The 20,999-nt window shown below is 34.1% G+C and overlaps 2 protein-coding genes across 3 annotated transcripts; one reads left to right on the top strand and one right to left on the bottom strand.

Annotated features, from left to right (window-relative positions):
- Positions 1-8,497: 8,497 nt before the first annotated feature.
- On the top strand, positions 8,498-10,238 carry LOC103961520 (protein ELF4-LIKE 4). 2 transcript variants are annotated; one of them, XM_048587276.1, is made up of 3 exons: positions 8,498-8,680; positions 9,387-9,479; positions 9,668-10,238. In XM_048587276.1, exon 3 carries the CDS (start codon positions 9,702-9,704, stop codon positions 10,044-10,046), a length of 345 nt encoding a protein of 114 aa, XP_048443233.1. In that variant the 5' UTR covers positions 8,498-8,680; positions 9,387-9,479; positions 9,668-9,701; the 3' UTR covers positions 10,047-10,238. The 2 variants fall into 2 exon arrangements, with proteins under 2 accessions (XP_048443233.1, XP_048443232.1); XM_048587275.1 differs by lacking the exon at positions 9,387-9,479 and having other exon boundaries at positions 8,500-8,680.
- Positions 10,239-15,658: 5,420 nt separating this feature from the next.
- On the bottom strand, positions 15,659-18,748 carry LOC103961521. Its single transcript, XM_009374075.3, has 9 exons — positions 18,381-18,748; positions 18,023-18,112; positions 17,837-17,895; positions 17,329-17,424; positions 17,139-17,216; positions 16,738-16,800; positions 16,457-16,630; positions 16,220-16,315; positions 15,659-15,928 (listed from the first exon to the last, which is right to left on the bottom strand). The coding sequence occupies exons 1-9, from the start codon at positions 18,565-18,567 to the stop codon at positions 15,845-15,847; spliced, it is 927 nt and encodes a 308-aa protein (XP_009372350.2). The 5' UTR covers positions 18,568-18,748; the 3' UTR covers positions 15,659-15,844.
- Positions 18,749-20,999: the final 2,251 nt, after the last annotated feature.

Here is a 20,999-nt window from a genome sequence, read left to right as displayed (position 1 = left end):
AGGTTTGATATTTTAATGTAAAAATATGATTTTTCGTTAAAGTGAACAGTACCGTAAGTTTTTCATTAAAACTCTCATTCTTTTATCGAAACATATTTAAGTAATTCATATACAACATCTTTTTTATTTATTAACGGTTCTATCTATTGATATGTATTTATAAATAATTGAAATTCAATTTCTTAATTTATATCTTTAATTTTCATAACTTCTAAATAAAAGGTGTTGCTCTCGAACCTCGAACCAAGTTGATTCATGTACATCATCTATAATGATGTAGGTAACGCAGTAAGCAAACCTATTTTGACAAGTCAACTCGGCAAAACTAGCTTTGGTGGTATAGCTAATTGAATTTGTAAATTTTTCATGCTCTCTCAAAGTAGACAATGTTGCTTACAATACCATGAGTAGCAATAGGGGCTCTATCTCTTTTTATAGTGAAATATTTTATGTGGCGGAATATGAAAAAACTAAAAGATAAAACATTTTTAAGTTAATGCACAAAATCAGTGAGATTTTGAAATAATGTAAAGTGTTAAGATTGTAACTTTCGTACCATTGCTCCGGTCACTAAGTGTAGGTGAATATGTAAGCAATATAATGAAAAACAATAATAAAATATAATTTTGCTTATTTGGTTTGCTAATTCATTAGAGTTATAATTATTTTCTTGATAAATTGAAATGAGTAAGCAATATGTCATGCCAGCCTTCATAGTACAATTTTGTCTAGTTTAATTTTTATATCATAGGAGATGCTATGTACCACAAAATAAAAAGAAATTAAACTAGTGATGTGAAACACAGTGAAGTTGACTATTTTTTTTTTTTTAACAAACGATATTATTTACATTAAGAGGGTAAGAATATGGGTTAAGCCTCACAATAGACGAGCCATAATAATGTGGTTCAAATCTACTTTTTGGCAAGAATCGAACCTAAAACGTCTTATTTACAAATAAAGAAGAATATTACTAAATCGTAATACTAAGCGATTGAAGTTGACTATTTTGAATATCAAATCAAATGAGAAATGGGACAAGATGAGATTAGGTGTGGGAGCAAAAATTAAGGCAAAAGTAAAGAAGCCACTAATCATAAATTATTTAATTAGGGAAGTTGGGTCATCGGCACAATTAAAACGCATTAAGATTGGGACTACCCTCTACACAAAGAGCAGGCGAATGGAGCCCCATAGAACTGCGATTGTATATATAATGATCTTAAAGCAAGGCCGCCCTGAGATTTCAAGAATCATGTGAAAAAGTGAATTGGAGACCCTAAAAAATATTAAAAATTTTATTTTTTTATTTTTTTTGTTCAAAAAAATAATTTTAGTTTTCAATTAAGCTTCTATAAATTCTAATAGCACATACAAATTTAACAAATCAACAAGTGGAAATGTGGCGTATTGTTTTTCCTTAACTATTTAGAGGGTTAGGGTTCGAATTTTCATGTTATTGTGTGGAATTTTTATATTATTTTGTGGAAACTTATGCATTTAATAAAAATAAACTGAAAAGATGATGGGGACGAGTTTCAAATCCATTTCCTAGGCAAAGAACTAGGGACGGCAATTCTAACCGTTAAACCCGATAACCGTGGATCACCGTCCGAATGGATTGGATTTGGATATGAAAATTCGGGTATGGTATGGATATAGGGAAAAACCGTGAACTTTATTCAGTTATGGTCTTGGATATGGTTATAGGGGTTCCTAATCCGTACCCGCCCCTAAATCCGACCCGAATATATATATATATATATATATATTTGATATATAATATAATTTTATTCAATTTACCGAATCCTCCCTATACTAATTAATTATGCATGCATCAAACCCTATACTATCTTTATTATGCACCAAACATCTTGCATGGGGCATACCAACAACCTCATCAATTCAATACTCTTATTGTTCTACTCAACCAAATTAATTCATTGAATCATTTTAGGGAAGTGTTATTGATACTTCAAATATCTTATTCTACACTCCTCACAAGTGTATTTTTCTTTCCTAATATAGAAAATTTGGAGTGTAGAATGAGATTTTTGGAGTGCCAATAACAATTCCCTCGTTTTATATATCAATTATCAAATATTACAAGTTTATCAGATTCATCTTTCTTCAAGAGTCTCACTGTCAAGAAATTGGTGCATGTTATCATGAACAACTTCAAATATATTGTTAGTTTTTTGTAATTGAATGTTACTATTTAATGACGGAATTAGTACCTACTAAAATTTATAATGCGTCAATTGAATAAATATATATTTTTTTTGTTTTTTGACAAATATGGATATAACCAATAACCGATTGAAAATCCGTTACCCGGTGGATATAATTATGGATAATCCCCGATGGTTAATTTGCGGTTATGGAACCTCAAACCAAACCGTTGTCATCCTATAAAGAACCAATAATACCACTTGTGCTAAAACTCAAGTTTGTAATATTCTACACATACTACTATATATACGTAAATGCATGCAAATTTGAAAAATTGGAGGACCTTCCGATTTGAAGCCCTGTGCGGTGGCACCTATTGCACCCCCTCAAGGCTAGCGCTGGTCTTAAGATAACATAATTATTTGTCACATAAGTTCTCACGTGTACAAAAGACGTCACAATCTCAACATTGTCTCATAAAGAGATTAATAAAGTAAACATGTATACGAAGATGTGCACTTGGACACAAAAGACCAACGAATCTTCATTGTTCAAATGAATCTACCAAATGCTCCAAAAGATGGAGTTAGGAGGTTCGAGCATTAATTGTGTTGTAAAATGTAACACCCTTAATGTATAATTAGAAATTGGAAACTAAGATTATTAATTTATCGAACATTCATTTACCAGATTTTATTCTACAGACAAATTACATGTCAATAAGAGAGAGTTTTCTAAAAAGATAGTAAGCATATTCCCTATCGCTTCTTCAAAAGAATATATAGTAAGCATTGTGCACCAATTAAAAAGTTCTATCACTTTTAGGCTTGCAAATATCTAATACTTGTTCACCAAAAAAGAAAGATCTAACACTTGTGCATCGATTGAAAACATCTTTCTTAGTATGATATCAATTATCGGATGGATAACAAATTGAATTTTTTTAATTCTAGTGTTGGACACCATCCTAAGTTCCTAACGGAGCCAGATTTTCTCTCCCTCCTTTTTGTCTAAGTATAATGATTTTTGTTGTTGTTAACGTGACAAAATCTTGAACGTTGAATCAAGAGGTGGATGTTTTGAACATAAAAATTAGGAGGGGATGGGTGGGCAACAGAAATAGGGGGAAGAGAATTTAAGGGTGTAGTTAAATTAGGATTTGAGAGGATTTTAAAAGACTTTAAAATCCTAGTGTAGTCAATTAAAGGATTTTAGAATCCATTCAAATCTAGATGTAGTCAATTAAAAGATTTTAAAGGATTTTAAAATCCATCCAAATCTAAGTGTATTAAAAAAATTAAGATTTTGGAGGATTTCAATAAGTTGTGGATTTTGTGGGATTCGAGAACAAGAAATATATATAACTAAGACTAAAAAGAATCCAACCTCACCTCTTAGGGCAGTTCCACCGGAAGTGGAATAGCCCAGCACCCTGTCAAACTACTCTAGCCTGCAAAATAGCCTGACAACCAGCCCAAGCCAGGCAACAGACCAGCCCATTTCAGACAAACCTAGAGGCCGCCTTATTTGGCTGTTGCATGCAGCACACTCGCAACTGGGCGTGAGTAAGAGACAAGGGTTCAAGTGGCGGGGCCCGCTTGTCAGCCCGCTTGTGTTCACCCAGATTAGAGCTACGTGGCCCTCCTCAGTGTCGTTGGATTTCCAACGACTAGTTTTTGTAGATCGTTGGATTTCCAACAGTAAAAAAAAAATTAAATTTGACTTTTAAAATGGACCGTTCGATCACAAATCAACGGTCCACGTTTTTTCACCAAAAATAAAAATAAAACAAAAAAAAGGCCTAATGGTCAGAATTTTGACCGTTGGCCACATGGCAGCTTGTTGGCTGTTGGATTTGAATATTTTTCAAATCCAACCGTCCAGATTCATTAACAACATTAAAATTTATTAAAAATTAATAAAAAATTATGATTTTTTTTTTAAATACAGAAAAAATTTTAAAAATTAATTTTTTTTTTTTATAAATACCTAACCCTCATCTTCCACCTTACACCACATTTCAATATTTTCTACACTTTCTATATTTGAATATTTTGTACACTTTGAGAGAAAAAAATGACTTTGTGGAAGCTCATTAAAGATGTTACGTTGTGTGAATGTTGGGTTCACACTACTCATGACCCGATTACGGGTAATGAGATGGATGAGTGAGAAATGTGGAGTAAAATTACGAAAGCGTTTTGCGATGTACATGGAAAAAAAATGCCAGATCTAGTCAAGGTCTTCAAAGTCGTTGGAAAAAACTCAACGCATCCTTTACTTGTTGGAAAAATATCATCTCTCATGTTTCTGGTAATCTGCGTAGTGAGACATGTTTAGCAGATCAGGTAACAATATTTTTATTTATTTATATGCATTCCACCCACATCAATATTTTAATTTATTTAATTTCTTATGTAATTTTTATGTAATTTCTTATGCAATTTTTATGTAATTTTTATGTAATTTTTATGTAATTTATATGCATTCCGCGTGCATCAATATTTTAATTTATTTATTTGTGTTACACCCGTATTTTTTAATACTATCTTGTCCCACATTTTTATAGACACTAAAGCACAAGCATTCTATAATGCAAAGAGCCATAACAAATCATTCAACAAATGGGAATGTTGGCAAGTTGTCAAAGATTGCCTTAGATACAAAATTGTGGCAACCGATCCAGAAGTTGTCATGCACGGTATGGGTCTACACAGTTCGCCAAAAGCAGACACGGCCGAACAAGAAGCCAACACATTTGAAGACACGGAAGGGACACCTGAAGAAGTGCTAGAGACCTAACCGATTCGTTAGTCCCTCAGGCCTTAAGGTAAAAAGGCAACAAAGAGAAAAGGTAGTTTTTCCAAAAATGACTACACTAAATATATGGAGGAACTTGCTCGCTAAGGTGAACTGAACATGGCGTGAGAAAAGGCTAGAGATGAGGAAAAAACTACTGCTATGGCAACAATAATAGTAGCTACTGAGGCTCGTGATGTGGCGGCTGAGAGACAAAGAAATAGTTAATCGAGAGAACAAGATGATTAGAGAAGCACTTCATCGAGAGAATAAGATGCTTAGAGAAGAAATGATGGCTCAAGCAAATCGTGACACTGTGAACAAGTCTCTAGTAGGACTGTCTCCAAATTCAAAATATTTTTGGACATCGGAAAAAAGAGATATCGTGCAAAGGAGGCGTGCAAGAGATGCCGAAACAAGTCGAGGGGGTTCTAGCTACAGAAATCCTAGCAACGAAGATCCTAGCACCACGTATCCTAAATCCACATACTTTGTATAATTTCGTATTTATTTGTAGTACTTTATTTAATTTGTTATGTAATTTCTTATTATTTTTAGAACTTTATTTAATTTCTTATGTAATTTCTTATTTATTTTTAAAACTTTATTTAATTTCTTATGTAATTTTTATGTAATTTCTTATTTGTTTTTAGAACTTTATTTAATTTCTTATTTATTTTTTGTACTTTATTTAAACACATCAAATAAGATTACATAAACTCACCAAATAAACTTAAAAAAAAAAACACCAAATAAAATTACATAACCTCACCATATAAACTTAAAAGAAAAAAAAACACACTAAATAAGATTACTTAAAAAACAATACACTTTATTCTTCAACCACAAGCCTTATTTTAATTATCTTCCAAGAGATATTTACCTCGTCTTTCCCTTCTTCTATCGATGTTTGCCGCACGTCTGGGTTTGGCTATCTGACCCACAACTTCTATGATACGGCGGGAATGTGAGGCCCTCCGCCTTCTATGGTGATCATCCTCATCCTCCTCCATTGCTAAGGCCTCATCTCCACCTCCACCTTCGTCAAGATTGACCAATTCTTCCTATTGTGCCAACAACCTTTTTTGATGTTCTTGCAACTGTTTATACACTTTCCTTGAAGAAGACATTGTAAAAACTCAAGATTTGAATATGATAAAGAAGGATTCTGAGCTAAAAAAAAAAGATTGAGTTTAGTGTGAGGATGGATGTAGGGATGTAGGGTTTATATGGACAAAAAAAGAAAGAATGAGGTTTTGGACAATGTCACGTGGCACTATGTGATTGGTTGAAAATCTTATCGAAATCTTGGCTAAATTATTGTAATAGGAAGTGACACGTGACGTGTCGGGATTGGTTGAAAATCTTATCAGAAATCTATCCACAAAATAGTACGTTTGGATAATGACACGTGGCGTAACAAGATTGGTTGAAAATCTTATCGAAATCTTGCCTAAATTATTGTAAACAAGAAGTGACACGTGGCTTGCTGGGATTGGTTGAAAATCTTAGTGGAAATCTATTCACAAAATAGTACATTCGAATAATGACACGTGACGTGACGAGATTGGTTAAAAATTCTATCCGAAATTACAACTATTTTTTTAATTTATTATTTTATAAAAAAATTATTAGTATTTTAAATGGACTGGGTGCCAGCGTATTTTGTAGGGGTGGAGATCGTTTGTGCCAGCGTATTTTTAGACTGGATGCCAACACATTTTTTTAGGAGTTTAGATGCTTTGGACTATCACTATTCATTAGGGTCTATTACTGTTCACTGAGTGGATAAATGGGCTGAGTGCTGGCGCAAAGTCTTTAGGGGTGGAATTGCTCTTAGGATTTCAAATCTTTTTCCATCTGGGCAGTCCTCAAATCTCTACCAATCCCAACCACACGCAGGTAACCACCATATACTTTGGTGGAATCTCTTATTATGACCCAGGCATGAAGCTCACGTTGGAATCATGAAGCTCATGTTGTAGTAACAGTAAGAAGACCGAAGATATTACCGCTTTCATCAACTGTCTCACTTCTGACCCAGAGAGCTTGGTACCAAGTTTTGGAAGGCCAGCTTTTAACTCTTCATATGTAATTGTTCCACTGTTATCTGTGTCCATGGATTTGAACATTTCTTTCGAGCCTATGATTTCTTCTTCAGAAAGATTTTCTGCAATTACCTGCAAGAAAGAAATAAAGCACAACTTTATTAAATGTTTGGTCATGAAACAAGCATGCATGAGGATACTGATGACAAATTTCTAGTCTCATGACATGGGCTGGACCAGCAGCATCCCCAATCCCAGGATTCATTTCCACCAGCCTCATTCCAGTGCACAAAGAAGGATGCTAACGATGTTGATAAAAGATGCTCTTACCTTCAATGCTACTTTCTTAAGTTTGTTCATTGCCCTAAACTATTTCATTCTACATAGAACGGCAATATCAAGAGGTTTATCAGCTGCATCACCATCTTCTCGCATCCATGGATGCCCTACATTGTGTTTTGAGTGGTTCAGAAACTGTACCTAAGAAAAAGCCTCAACGCATGGAGGATGTTTAAAACAGGAAGCACGAAAATCTAATGGTAGGAACTAGCAAAGATAATAATGAAACTACACCTAACTATTCAGAATAATTACTCAACACCATATCCATTGAGCTTCTTCGTACTGTTCTCTTGATCCTCCACTACTGCTGATAAACCATATGCACTACCCAGTCCGCTTAGATGGAATTGTACCAGGAGCATTCTCCATAACATTCACCCTTTAATTTGTTAACATGATGCCAACAAGGAGATGATACTATGTCTTCATTCCTCGAGCACGATCACAACTAGCCGTTAAGTAATTAGGCATGTATATATGATCATTGAAGGACATGATCGATCTAGGATACCTCTCATCATTCTGATTTTTTAATGTACGTGTTACTACAAACATTACTGAAGTACCACATCGTACGTCTATGGTAAAAGGGCAGTTGGTGGTGATGGTTGTTGGTGGTGTAGTGCTTAAGAGCTCACCAAAGTTATGTTGAACTATCAATTGAGAAAGAGATGAAGGCGTGGTTGTGTGAAAGGAGACCCGAAAAGAGAGGGGATAAAGTGGCTATCGAGTATAGTAGGGCAAGTGGAAAGATTTTTTTTTTTTTTTCAATAAAAAAATTATATGAAAATCCACCACAATCCACCAAAATCAACAAACTAAATCCATTCATCTTCTTTAAAATCCATATGAATTTTGTAGGAGTCTTATCTTATTAAATCCTATCAAATCTAGCACTTTTAAAATCCCTTAAAATCTTAATTTGACTACACCTTATAGATCCCTAATTTGTTTGATTAGCCTGGGAAAAAGATGATTAGTTTATCATTAGTGCTAAAATAGCGAGTTATTTTCAAGGGGTTTCTTTTTCTAAGGAATTATGACTACCAACCTTCACCCTTTCATTTTTTTTCTTGGATTTGATGCGCCCTTGTACTATTGTCCTTCTCCTGCACACACAGAGAAAAGGGTGTCACACTCACACACACAGAAGAGAGAGAGAGAGAGAGTGGAGAGAGAGGGAGGAGAGAGATAGGGCAGCTCTCTCAGGCTGTCAATCAAATCTCGCGTACAGAAGAAGATCCTCATCTCCTGCTGGTTCATGCTTCTCCTCCTCATGATTTCTGGGCCTGCCGGCACACCACCACTTTCGTAAATAAGTAAAATTCGATTCCTTTTTCATCACTTTCTCGAGAAAATTTCTTTCCTCTCTTGTTTTCTTGGGAAATTTACCTCTGTCTCATTACACTTTCATTTGCTTTTGTACCTTCAAGATGTTTCTGGGTTGTTTAGATTTCTGGGTTATGCTTTAATTCTGGAAAATCCTTCATATTTCTAACTTTTGGAAGCTCAATTTTTTTCAGTTTCTCACCAACTTGGATATATACATATATATATATGTATATATTGCTATTTTAGAGTGTGGGAATTACTGATTGTTTTTTGTTTTTCTGCAAAGACTTAGAATCAATACAAAGTTGTTTTCTGCAAGGAAAGTTTTGCATCTGTTTTCATTGTCTAATTTTGTTTTTTTAATTTAATTTAAATATTTGTTGTTTTCTGCAAGGAAAGTTTTGCATCAGCTTTCATTGACTAATTTTGTTTTTTTAATTTAATTTAAATATTTGTTGTTTATCTTGTGAAATACTCTTCTTTGGCATTGACTGGGTTTCTGGGGTCTTTGGTGGTTGAGATTCTTTTCCAATTAGAAATTAGAAACCAATACTTTGATTTGGTTAGTTCAGAAAACACAGAAGGAAAAAGGGTTTCTTTACTAGTTAAAAGGTATATGCTTTTAGGTCATAAAAGTCCCATGTCTGATTTTTCTTTTCCTACTATGTGAATTCCCTCCCTGTGGATGTGCAGACATATCCTTATCCTTGTGTTTGGTTCCCAAGAAGATAAAGGAAGAATAGAAAAGAACAGAAAATTTCAACTCAATTTTGGTAAAACTAAAAGGTAGTTGAGTTGTTAATTGGGCTTGAAACTTTGTTTTCTTCCTTACCCTACAAATTTCGTGCTAATCAGTCGATTTTTCATTTCGTTCATGTGGAAATTGTTTGCAGATGCGATGAATTAATTTAACATTCTGTAAAATTTGTTTCTTGTTTTGTTAATTTTGATCATAAATACTGTTTCTGATGCAGGGCAAGGATTGTTTTTGGTTGAAGCCAAATTGAAATGGAAGGTGGTATGTTTACAGGTATAGGAAATGGAACACAACTAGATACCAAAGTTGTGCAGACATTCCAGAAGAGCTTTGTGCAGGTGCAAGACATTTTGGATCAGAACCGGTTGCTAATTAACGAGATTAACCAAAACCACGAGTCGAAGATCCCTGATAACCTCAGCCGGAATGTTGGCTTAATTAGAGAGCTTAACAACAACATTAGAAGGGTGGTAGATCTATATGCTGATCTCTCCGGCTCTTTTTCCATGTCAATGGAAGCTTCCTCAGAAGCTGAATCAGGTGGGACTTTGAAATCTGATGGGAAATCGAGCGAGAAGAGAATTAGATCCGGGTAATTGTTCAGAATTTGGTTGTGTTATAATTATAGATCATGCACTCTTCATTACTGAATAAGAATAAGTTTGTGATAGCAGAATAACTTGATGAGATTGTGTTGCTCATGTGTTTCAATGATATCTATTTGAGTCTTTTGCAACACAAACTTTTCATGAAATATCGGTATAAGAAAAGAGCCCAGTATTCTTCAATTTCTGACACTGGATCCGCTATATCTGTATCATATAAAAATCTTTTAGCTTTTGGCTGGAAAGTCCGTTGAATGCATTGCTTTTTGATCCAAATTAGGAGGAAGCAGAAGAATAAGTATGAATTTAGAAGGAAAAGAGAGCGTTGGATGCATTATTTTATTGACTCATGTGCATTCTTGTTGTGATATTAACAAATCTAACCAAGCTTGTTCACTAAAATGCTAACAGTTTGAAATTTTCTGTTCATTGATCATATCTTTTTATTCTAGACTATCAAGCCTAGACGACATTTGATTTGGTTTTTATCGTTTCTTGATGGTTTTCGTAATCATTTTCGGATATATTATCTGTTTGTTGTGGGGAACTTTCGATTACCAGCTTTATTCTTTTCCCATGTTTGTCCAAAAGATATCTTGTGGTGTCCCCTCCCTAGTTAAGGATAACAATGGAGGTTTGGTATATACTGTTAGCAAACTTAGCATGTTTAGAGAAGTTTCATGTTTAAAATTCCTTGAACTTGTTTACATAGTGAGTATGCTTTTGGGACAAATAGGAGAAAGCAGTCCTGGAATTTTACTTTTGTTGATTAGTTTCATACGAAAGCACTTCAAGGGACAGAATGATGATCAAACAGTAGAAATGTAGGGCCCAATTGTTCATTCTTTTTTAGTGGTGGAATGGAACTGGCTTGAACTTTGATTGGCTACTTTTTGCTTAGATTATCTCTTTCTAATTGATTCCCTTATTCTTTTTAAGGTTTTTACTTTGTATTTGTTCCTTTTAAATATTGGGAAATGATTCCCGCACACCCGTTTTTATTCTTCTACACACCTCTGTTTTTTTGGTATCCTTGGCCTCTTGTTGGATTTATGCTTTCTAAATGCTAGAAATAAATAAGAATGCGCATTGGGAGAATGGGGTCTGCCGAAAATACTTCTCCAAATCTCTCTCTCTTCTCTCTCGAAGGGAGAAAATCTTACGAATAATGAGGACGTCAAGGTGTCGTTGTTCCAAATCAATCACGCGGTGCCATGCAAGACATCTACAGCACATGGTGACAAGGATGATATTGGACATCGCTAACTTAGCGTCTTCATTATTGAAAGTCTCTCTCATGTGGAAGGCCTGTGTGGATAATTGCATAAGGGTAATGCTAGGGACGTTGCTAAACGCAAATTTCTATACCAAAATTTCTAAACCACATGACATGGATATTGATAATAAAATTATTATTGAAGTGTTGATTATTGTGCTTATTTTCTATTATGACACATCATATAGTTTGTGGTATCGCGAACATTATCCATTGCATTTTAATGAAGTTTTTGCCTTTTTGGCATAGTTTCTGAACAACTTTTGGCATTGGTGTAAGCATTAAACGGAAGTAATGCAAATATCTGATTTTTCCGAAAGAGTTTGTAGTTATGATGTGTCTTTTGACATGAATGGCATTGTTGAGGAAGATGCGTGTGGGGTCCATATAACTTAAGGGAAAAGTTTTAAAGGTCCCCAAATAACTTAAAACTTTTGAGTTCCTCATTGCAATCCAATCAAACTGCAACAGCACAAAGACCCCATGTGGTTCAATTAGTACTAAGCATGTGCTTGAGACAGCAATAATATCTTCTAAGTTTGTAATCTCGTTCTCCAATAACATCGTCAAGTAAAAAGTTGTACCCTCCAAATTGAAGTGTTTTGGAATTTTTTTTTTTAATTCTTACCTATTTGAAATTTGAACTCAAAGAGTATAGTAAAAATTAAGTGTTCGTTTGATGGTCTTTTCGTTTTTAGTTTTTATTTTTACTTTTTTGTGCTTGATATATGAGGAAAGTATATGAGTCAAGGGAAGATAAAGAATGGTGATGGGAGTTGGAAATAAATGAGGAAGAAAGAATGAAAACATCTTAAAAAATAAGAGTCCGTTTGGTATTCTACCAAAAAACATTGATCGTTCCTAAAAATAATTTTTCAAATAATGTCACTTAAAAACAGTTTTCTTTTAAATCTTAAAATTTTAAAAATCTGAATTTTAAAAAATAATTTTTTTAGTTTGAATTCAAACTTTCTTGAGCAAAAATTGGAGGAGAGAGCGAATTAGGAAAGAGAAAAGAGAGGAAATAGTTGGTGAGAAGAGAGAAAGACAGGAAGAGGGCGAGGAGATGAGGGAGACTGGGAGAGAGCAAAAAATTACGATGAGAAGGTGATGAGTGAGAAGAAAGAGAGGATGACGGGAGAGAGAGAGAAGACAAAGGCTAAGCAGAAAGAGAAGACAGGGTGTGAAGTGGGGAGAGAAGAAATAGAGGGTTGGGAGAGAAAAACTCTAAAAACTTTTTAATGTTTTTAAGAAATAGTCTATGTTTTCAAATTAGTTTTGAATTCAATTTTTAAAAAGAGTCATACCAAACAAGAATTCAAATCCTAAAACTCAAAATGTATTTTTGAGTTAAAAAAGTTGAACTCAAGTAGGATACCAAACAATTTATTTTTGTTTTAGTTTTCATTGTGTGCATTTTCTTGCATTCCACCGCTTGTCTCCTCTATATATCACTTGTCTTATATATCTCTCTCGCCGGTCTTCATCTAGTCTTATATATCACTTGTCTCCTCTATGTATTTTCCATCCATCACGAACACAGAAAGTGAATATAAAAAACAAAAAAAAACAAAATTGTTATCCAACCGATACTAAATTTTTGGGAATCTTAGGGGATGATTTCATACCCATTCTCTGTTACCTGTATTGCCGACCTTCCTATTCCTAATTTCAATTTTCAGGTAAACTAGCCATCAAAGCGGTGCTCGGACAGTCACGTAGTGTATGACTTTCCCTCGTTGTTTTGTTTCTACATTGAATCAACGATTGAAAGTTATTCATCAGTGTCATAATGCATCAATGGTTAAAAGTTAGCTCGTAAGAGCATCTCTAATGAGAGGCTTTATATGAAGCTGGAAAAGTGGTATATGTAGTCCATTTTAGAGATCCGATAAATTTTTGAGGCTTTATAAAAGAATCCCTCTCTCAATGAGGGACTATTTCTTCCGGACTCTATATGGGGCTATATATATTTATTTATATAGTAATTGATTATGTGATGATTTATTTTTTTGTATTAACTTTTCTTATGTTGATTTTTGGACGTGTTATCTTAAAAAAAAAATTATGAACCTTTTAACCTAAAAAGGTTCAAATTATGAAAAAGTTAGATTTGATCACTTGAATGTCCGGTGAACCTTTTAACCCACCAACGTCTGGTGAATGTTAAATCAATTTGAAATTTTAATTCTTATGGAATTTAAAACAATTATAAATTAGCCAAATTGCAAGAAAATGTGTAAGAAAAAAGAATAAAAAGAGAGTATAATGTATTTGCAAGTGGGGAGAGAGTGATAGAATTTAGCTTACATGGGTTGCTACTTTTTTGGTGAGACCCATTATTTTTTGGGGCTAGATGTAGCCTAATTTTATGTAGATTATCCTAATTTATTTTTATGAACATAATATAAAAATATTTAAATTTCAATAAGTAATTAAAAATCATACAAATACATAGGTATTTATAAAGTTTTAAGTTATATTTGATTTAAATAATTTTCTTAAATTATTTTAGACTTTAGATTTAATTTTGGGCAGTCAATTTTTTTTTTTTTTTTTTACCATTAGATTTGATCTCATTTGATCATAGCCGTTAGATTATGAGTAAAAAAAAAAAAAAAGTTGAAATATGACAGTTTGGTGGGTCTAGAATGATTTAAGCCAGACTTAAATCTTGGGAGGAATCTAGTCCAGAGATATATTTTTTCCTCAAGGCTTATTTAGCCCAATGCTTGGAGATGGTTTAGGAGAGTTTTAAAGCTTATATTTTAAGCTTTATCCAATGGGTTGGAGATGGTCTAAGAAAGAAGTTGTTAGCCCAAGTAGTGTATCTGGTCCCATTTTCCAGCTTATTAATGATGAAACTTCTCACTCAGGTTGGAAATGTAGTAGTCTCATGAAGGATAAAGCCACATTGGGGATGCTTTAAGCCTAACATGCATAAAATTCTTGGAAGTCGGGGCAGATTGTCCCCATAATTTTTCTTGACAACATTCTACCCTCGTCACACATGGACCCCACATTATGCATATGCAAACAAAGTCTGTGCGTGTGTTCATAAGGCCATCTTCAACCGAAATGGCTAAATATATCCCCGCCCAAAATTATAGTCCCGCAAATAATTATTTAAAATGAACAGTGTTAAGCCATACTTATATATTGTCTCCAACCGAATGGGCTAAACATAACCCTTTCAATAATTTATTAGCTTGAGTTTATACTCTAAATTTATTAGTTAATTTAATTAAACTACCATTGGATGTTTTCAAATCTAGCATTTGAATTTGAATCAATTATTGCAAATACGAAGTTGGCCCCAAAAAAAGGCTAAGAGGAAGGCTACATTTGGCCAGCCTGATGCCCTTTTGGCCAAATAATGGTCTAATAAGCTCCATAGAATTATAGCCCGGCCATTGGTTAGAAGTAAGTTTTTGGACAAATCAAGTAATTTTTTGGATTTTGGACCTTTAGCCATCTCCATTGGAGATGACCTAAGGACAACTCCAACCGAACCGAAGGGGTTATCCAAATTATAGCCTTGCAAGAAATTATTTTTTAATGAAAAGTGTCATACCGTATTTATTATTTTAAGTTTGTTCTTTAATTTTATTGGTTAATTGAATTAAACTACCATATTAAAATAAGATTCAAACATATTTTGAGTACCACTTGTCACTAAATGAATAAGCCTCCGAACAAAGAGTGCATTTTAGCTCACCACCATTTAGTATGGTGTATGCTCACCATCCTATTTATCACTATTAGATGAGTTTGAATTTTGAGATTTGTTCATATCCACTACACGAATCTCGAAATTGAAACTCATCTAACGGTTATAAATAGAGTGGTGAGGATACACCACACTAAATGGTGGTGAGCAAAAATACTCACCAAATTTGAGTGCCACTTGAAGATGTAGCCATTTGAAAATTATTGAAAAATTAAAAGAAAGATTATTAGAAGAGGTAAGAGAGAGGTGTGTATGAAAAGGGTGTTTGAGGTGGAGAGTAATGTGAAAATTTGAAATAAGATGAGATAAGATGGTATGAAATGATGAAAAGGATGTGAGAAATGATGTTGAAATGTCTTAGGTATTTATAGGAATAAAATTACATTTTTTTTAAAATTTAATCTTAAAAAATAAAAATCCAGCTGAGCCCAACTGAAGGGACTGGCTGGCTAAGATGGCTAGCCCGCTGGCCATACGGTTGGATTTTGATCCCGTGAGTCTCAAGAGTTTTTAGCCCAAACCTTCATTAGAGATGAATTTCGTGTCAAAAAGGGCTATCATTTGGCTTACGACCGGCCCAATTAGAAATGGCCTGAGTGCATGAAGATTTTCTATAGCATTCAATATTTCGAACTTTATAGCTGTTAAAATTTTATGTAAAAAATATAAAAACTAAGATATAACAGTTTCTAGCACCACATAATTTTTGTAAAGGTAGATGCAGTTTCCATGGTGCAGCCTGTATATGCAGGAGAAAAACGTACTGAAAAATAGACAGACTGACTACTGAGGTTGCTCTTCTGACTTCTTCAGCATTGCGTCCAAAAACTCTTTCCAATCTGAAACCTTTTCGTCTCCATTCACCACCTATAATATCACACAGTGCCATCAAGAGTGATTAACTCTCTCATCACTTCACTCAGCAATTAAGGTAAAAAAACTACCGTGGAATTTGAATAAAAAACAAGAAAAATAATAATAATTAAGCCGGATCAGACCCCTTTTGCTGTGTTCTACTCGTAGTTTTGATTAGATTAAGCTAGATTAGACTATCACTCGATCAAAATAAAACATTTGCGTATTGTGGAGTAGCATATGTGGGATTTAGAGATCGAAATAAAAATTTTGTTCAATTATTTTGTGTGTGTGTTTATTTACCTCAAATATGAATCCTCTCTGAGGGACTGCACCAACTGCTTCTGCACAAATAAAGGCAGCATCCTCCTTGCTAAGAGTTCCTTTTGCTGCACTTCCCTATATATCATCATCAACATCGAATGAGAGTTTTTAGAATTCAGTAGAACAGAACTCGTTCCACTGCAATATCACATCTTTTATGCTTACGCACAATCATATTTGTATATGTATCGTTTTTAGTTATATTTCACATTATACCTGTTCAAAGCTAAAACCTTGAGTTCCACCGGGAGAATTTTGTAACGAGCCAGCTCTGATCACGGTGTAAGGGATTCCAGAGGCCACCATTATTGATTCATCTTGCTCAGCCAATTTTCTTGCATTGCTTTTCATGAGAGCTTGAATGCCATTGGCACCTTTGTAAACAGACAACTGCAACCTCATTATTAAGTCACAGTAACAACCATGCAAACGCACATATATCTGTGTGTGTGTATGTGTGTGTCGATATACATGTGTAGAGAGAGAGAGAGAGGTACCTGAGATAAGAGGATTATATGTTTTACCCCTTTCAAGCTCCCAACAGTAGATAAGAAACCTTCCTGACAAAAGAGAACAAATTTAAAAGACATTTTCAACGTTTGAGTTGCAAAAAATGTATAATGTCAACAGCAATGAGGCAATCAAGAAACTAAATATAGCTTAAGAACAAAGACACCAATCTCGGTCTGGTAGATCAGCCTGCACCGTATGAGTTCATTTCACATTTTAGTCTCCTAGTCTGTTGCACCATACAAATTATATATATATATATGAAATGATGCTGAACAGATTTGATTTCAGTACAAGTTTGGTTTTGTAAAGTTAGAACAGTTTCAGAACGGTTTGTATACTAAAATTTCGCAAGATCAGCAAAGGTGCGAGGTCTAGATATGCATACAATTGGGCATATTACTGTGGAAACTCCTCGTAGAACTCTCTTTAGGAACGGCTTGTCCCTTGAATCTCCGGCCATTGACTGTACATACAAAAGCACAACCATGCAGTCAACATTTGAAGTGCCAAAAGAAAGACAAAAAAACAACAAGGGACAAGGCAATTTTGCAGTAATTAATTCCCTTCCTACCCACCTCAACATAAGTCCCAAAAGCTTCAAGTGCTGCCCGCTTATCCTTCACCAGCGCTTTTATTCTAGCTCTTTTGACGATCAATGACAATATTACCATCTACACAGGCTAGACAGCACAAGGCTCAAAATCCAGCCAATCAAGAGAAGTAGCAAGAAACAACTTGATCAAATAGCAAGGATAGATATTGGTCTTCAGGTACTTCTTGCCTCTTAAATGTTAAGAAACAAGTATCATTCGATTGTAGTTATTCTGCAGCATTGGCATCTGTTTCTCAGATATATTTGCAAACAACGGTATCACTAATGACATATTTACTTACTCGGAATGCAGGAAGTCATCAATCGGAAAAGCTAGGAATACGGAGAGAATGAATGGGTGTGGGATTAACTACCGCTACTCGATCTAATTGCTCGTTTTCCAAGTATTAGTTTTCTTGTTAACATTTATCAAATTTTCAATTGGAACATAGAGGATTGATCACAAAAATGAACAATGCCGTAAAATGCACCTGTCCCATCTCACTATCTCCATCAGTTACCAATACAGCATCCCTGAGTTCTTCTCCTTCTGCATAAAAAATACATCAAAATCCTTTAAAAAAAAATCACACTTTGAAGCATGACTATTCCTAGATTAAATTTTGACATGTATGGTTTTAAGGTCCGTCGATTAGAAACATCCATGAATTATCCACCTGTGAATTCATCCTCATCTTCTTCATCTGCGGATCCATCTTTTGGTAGAAGCTCAGGTGCCCCATACCATTTCCTTAACTTGGGACCACCTTCAAACAAGTAACATAAAACAGACTGATCACTTGAACATAATGCACACAATCCAACCAACTAACAATAAATCGGTTCCAATAAAAAGCACGAAAACTCTACTATATACACCGGAATTTTTGTCCGTCAGCTCTTGGTCATTGCATCATTGATCAAGGATGTAGAGGCTAAACATCTCGGTATACATAACACGCCGAAGCATACCAAGAAATCTCTAAATGCAACACTATATCAAACAAGGTCGATAGACTTGAAAACAAAGATTACCCTCGATGTAATCAAGAATTTGGTCTGCCAAGCTTATTTTCTTCTTGGCCTTGCATCGAACAAGATCACGCTTTCGGGCGGTAGAGATGTAACAAGAATGCTGCAGTGGTCTAGTTGGGTTTTGAGGAGGCAAGCTGGGTAGAGTCAGTAAAGAGAGAGTTGACGAAGAAGGAAGCGCATCCGCCATCGGTTTGGTTGCCCGTAGGTTTGTTATGTCATCCAACCGTTTTTTTGGAGTTGCCGCTAATGTTTATGGCTTATGGAGGAGGATAAGATAAAAGAGAGGAGCTTGGCTATGGAGGAGGATAAGATAAAAGAGAGGAGCTCGGCTTCTTAAGAGAGTTCCTCCTCAATTTACTTAGGGGTGTTATTCAATTAGGATTATGTGAGGTTTTACATGAGTTCAAAAATTAATGGGCATTCGGTTAAGATTATAAACGAATCGGTCAAATATAGATTTTATTAAATTTAAATTTATAAAAACTCAGTCAAAGTTTGGTAGTATTCAATCTAGATTTTTAGAGTGACTTTCCAAATCTAAAAGTTTTCAAAAGTCAGAAAATTTGTAGGATTTATAACTTTGCTGATTTTGATGCATTCAAGGATGAGGTATAAAATATCAAAGGCTCTCTCGCAAATTAGGTAACCCCTTCTATATTTCAATGTGACTCGTCATCTTTAAAGTAGACTACAAAATACGAACAACTTCTTCTTCCAAAAGCCTCTTCTCCAGGTAATACACACACACAATTTGCTATGTCGCCTATTGTTAATCTTTACATTAGGGTTCTAATTATTGTGTTTATTGGTGGTGTTGTGTGTGTGTGTGTGTTTTTTTTTTACTTCATCATGAATTATGTGTATTGATTTATTTGAAGATGCATTCAAATTGGAAGAACTACTGAAAATTGCAAGTTCTACCATCCAACACCCTTCAAAATTAATGTCAATGCATGTCTCGGAATACATGTTTGTTTTAAATGATTTGTCATCTAATTTGTTATATGTTAACAATGATTCATAACACTTTTCGAATAATGTGTTTGTTTGCTAAAAAAAATTGATGTCGGTGTTAGCTTCCTCTACTTTCGGAAGGGGAGATTTACAACTAAGAAGGGGCAAACATTATAACCAGTGGTCCATAGAAAGCAATACTTTGTTAGAATTAATGGTTGATGCTGCCAAGCGAGGATGGGGTGATGCTAATGGTTCGTTTAGCGCAGTTAATAGAAACGAAAATTCACTTTTTGTTCAATCTTCGTCATATTTTCATGAGAAATGTGGTAGAGAGAATATTTGGTACATGTAAATTGCGGTTCACAATTTTTAGGTATGCGCTTTCAATTTCATACAAGATACAAGCAGAAGTAGTGTTACCTTGTGCAGGATTACACAACTTTTTTCTTAAAGAATGTCGTTTCGATGAGTTTCTTGTTGAAGATGAATAACCTTCATCACCGTCATCGGTGCTAGAAGATTAAAGTCTCAAGGTATATTGTGTTTTTTTTCCTTTCTATTTTTTTGCTTTGTTTGGATAGTTAGAGCTCGAAAAAAAAAAAAATAAGAATTTGAGGGGCAAAAATTTAGCAAACAAGATAATATGTGCAAGAATTGAAAGTACTCTTGCTTGTGTGTGGCTACTTATGCTAACAAGAGATGCTAAGGATGCTCTCTCAAAAGTAGGACTCTTTATAAATTTCTCTTTCTTCATGTCTTTGACACAATATTTTATAATGTTGACACATAAATTAACGTTAAACTGTTAGATGACAGATAATCCATAGAGTGCTCCACTTTGAGATAACCCATTAGCATTTCTCTATGCTAACATATTGCATTCCAATGAGTTTGATAAATATTTTACTCTAGGAAAAAAAAAATCTTAATGACTCTATTAGACTCCATAAAAATGCATTGAACTTCATAACAAATTTCATATCAAATTTTTTTACATGTCACTGGATTCTAGGTGAATCAATTAAAATTTATGAAATTCATGGGAGTCAATAATTACATTAAACTGTATTAGATTTCTAATTGAATACATTCTACAATGTTTGATTCATAAAACTTTGTGTTTATAATCGAAACCGGTTATGTTATAAATCAGTTTAGATATATTTACAAAAAATCAATTAAAATTAAGGACATTTAGTCAATAATAGATAAACAGTTAACAATGCTTTTACTGAATTCGTCTATTTGTTTTTTTTTTATATAGTTTGATGACTAATGGTCTCATCTTTTATTAATTTTTTTTCATAAATGATTTTTATATAGTGATTTATAATATTAACGGTTTCGATCATAAACTCAAAATTCCGTAAATCAGCCACGAAGTTAATTGAGGAAAACTCCTCCTCAACCATTAAGAAGCCAAGTTAATTTCCAGGGACGGTTATATCCGCGTCCAAAAATCCAAACTGGTTTTTAAATTGAGTCCAATTATAACATACCTATGTCATATCATAAAGAAATCTATGATACAGGTTTATTAAATAACTAAAAAGACTAAATGCAACAAGGTTCAAGGAATTTAATTTTTATGATTTAGGATACTACAATTCTTTAAAATTTTCATTTTTATCAAAACTTAACAAAAAGATAACAGTCATAAGA

This window comes from the organism of the source record quoted next, unplaced genomic scaffold (genome assembly GCF_019419815.1).
Source record: "Pyrus x bretschneideri cultivar Hongxiangsu unplaced genomic scaffold, Pyrus_bretschneideri_v1 Contig26, whole genome shotgun sequence".
NCBI lineage: Eukaryota > Viridiplantae > Streptophyta > Magnoliopsida > Rosales > Rosaceae > Pyrus > Pyrus x bretschneideri.
Note: the sequence above shows the minus strand (reverse complement) of the source record. Positions and strands in the feature narration are given on the sequence as shown.

Bases quoted from the DNA above. Each gene is read 5' to 3' on its own strand.
- LOC103961520 (XM_048587276.1), top strand. From the start codon at position 9,702: ATGGAAGGTGGTATGTTTACAGGTATAGGAAATGGAACACAACTAGAT.
- LOC103961521 (XM_009374075.3), bottom strand. From the start codon at position 18,567: ATGGCGGATGCGCTTCCTTCTTCGTCAACTCTCTCTTTACTGACTCTA. The intron at 17,217-17,328 runs GTGGGTAGGAAG...TTGTATGTACAG, and splicing joins CTTTTGGGACTTATGTTGAG to TCAATGGCCGGAGATTCAAG. The intron at 16,631-16,737 runs GTACCTCTCTCT...ATGAGGTTGCAG, and splicing joins ATATAATCCTCTTATCTCAG to TTGTCTGTTTACAAAGGTGC.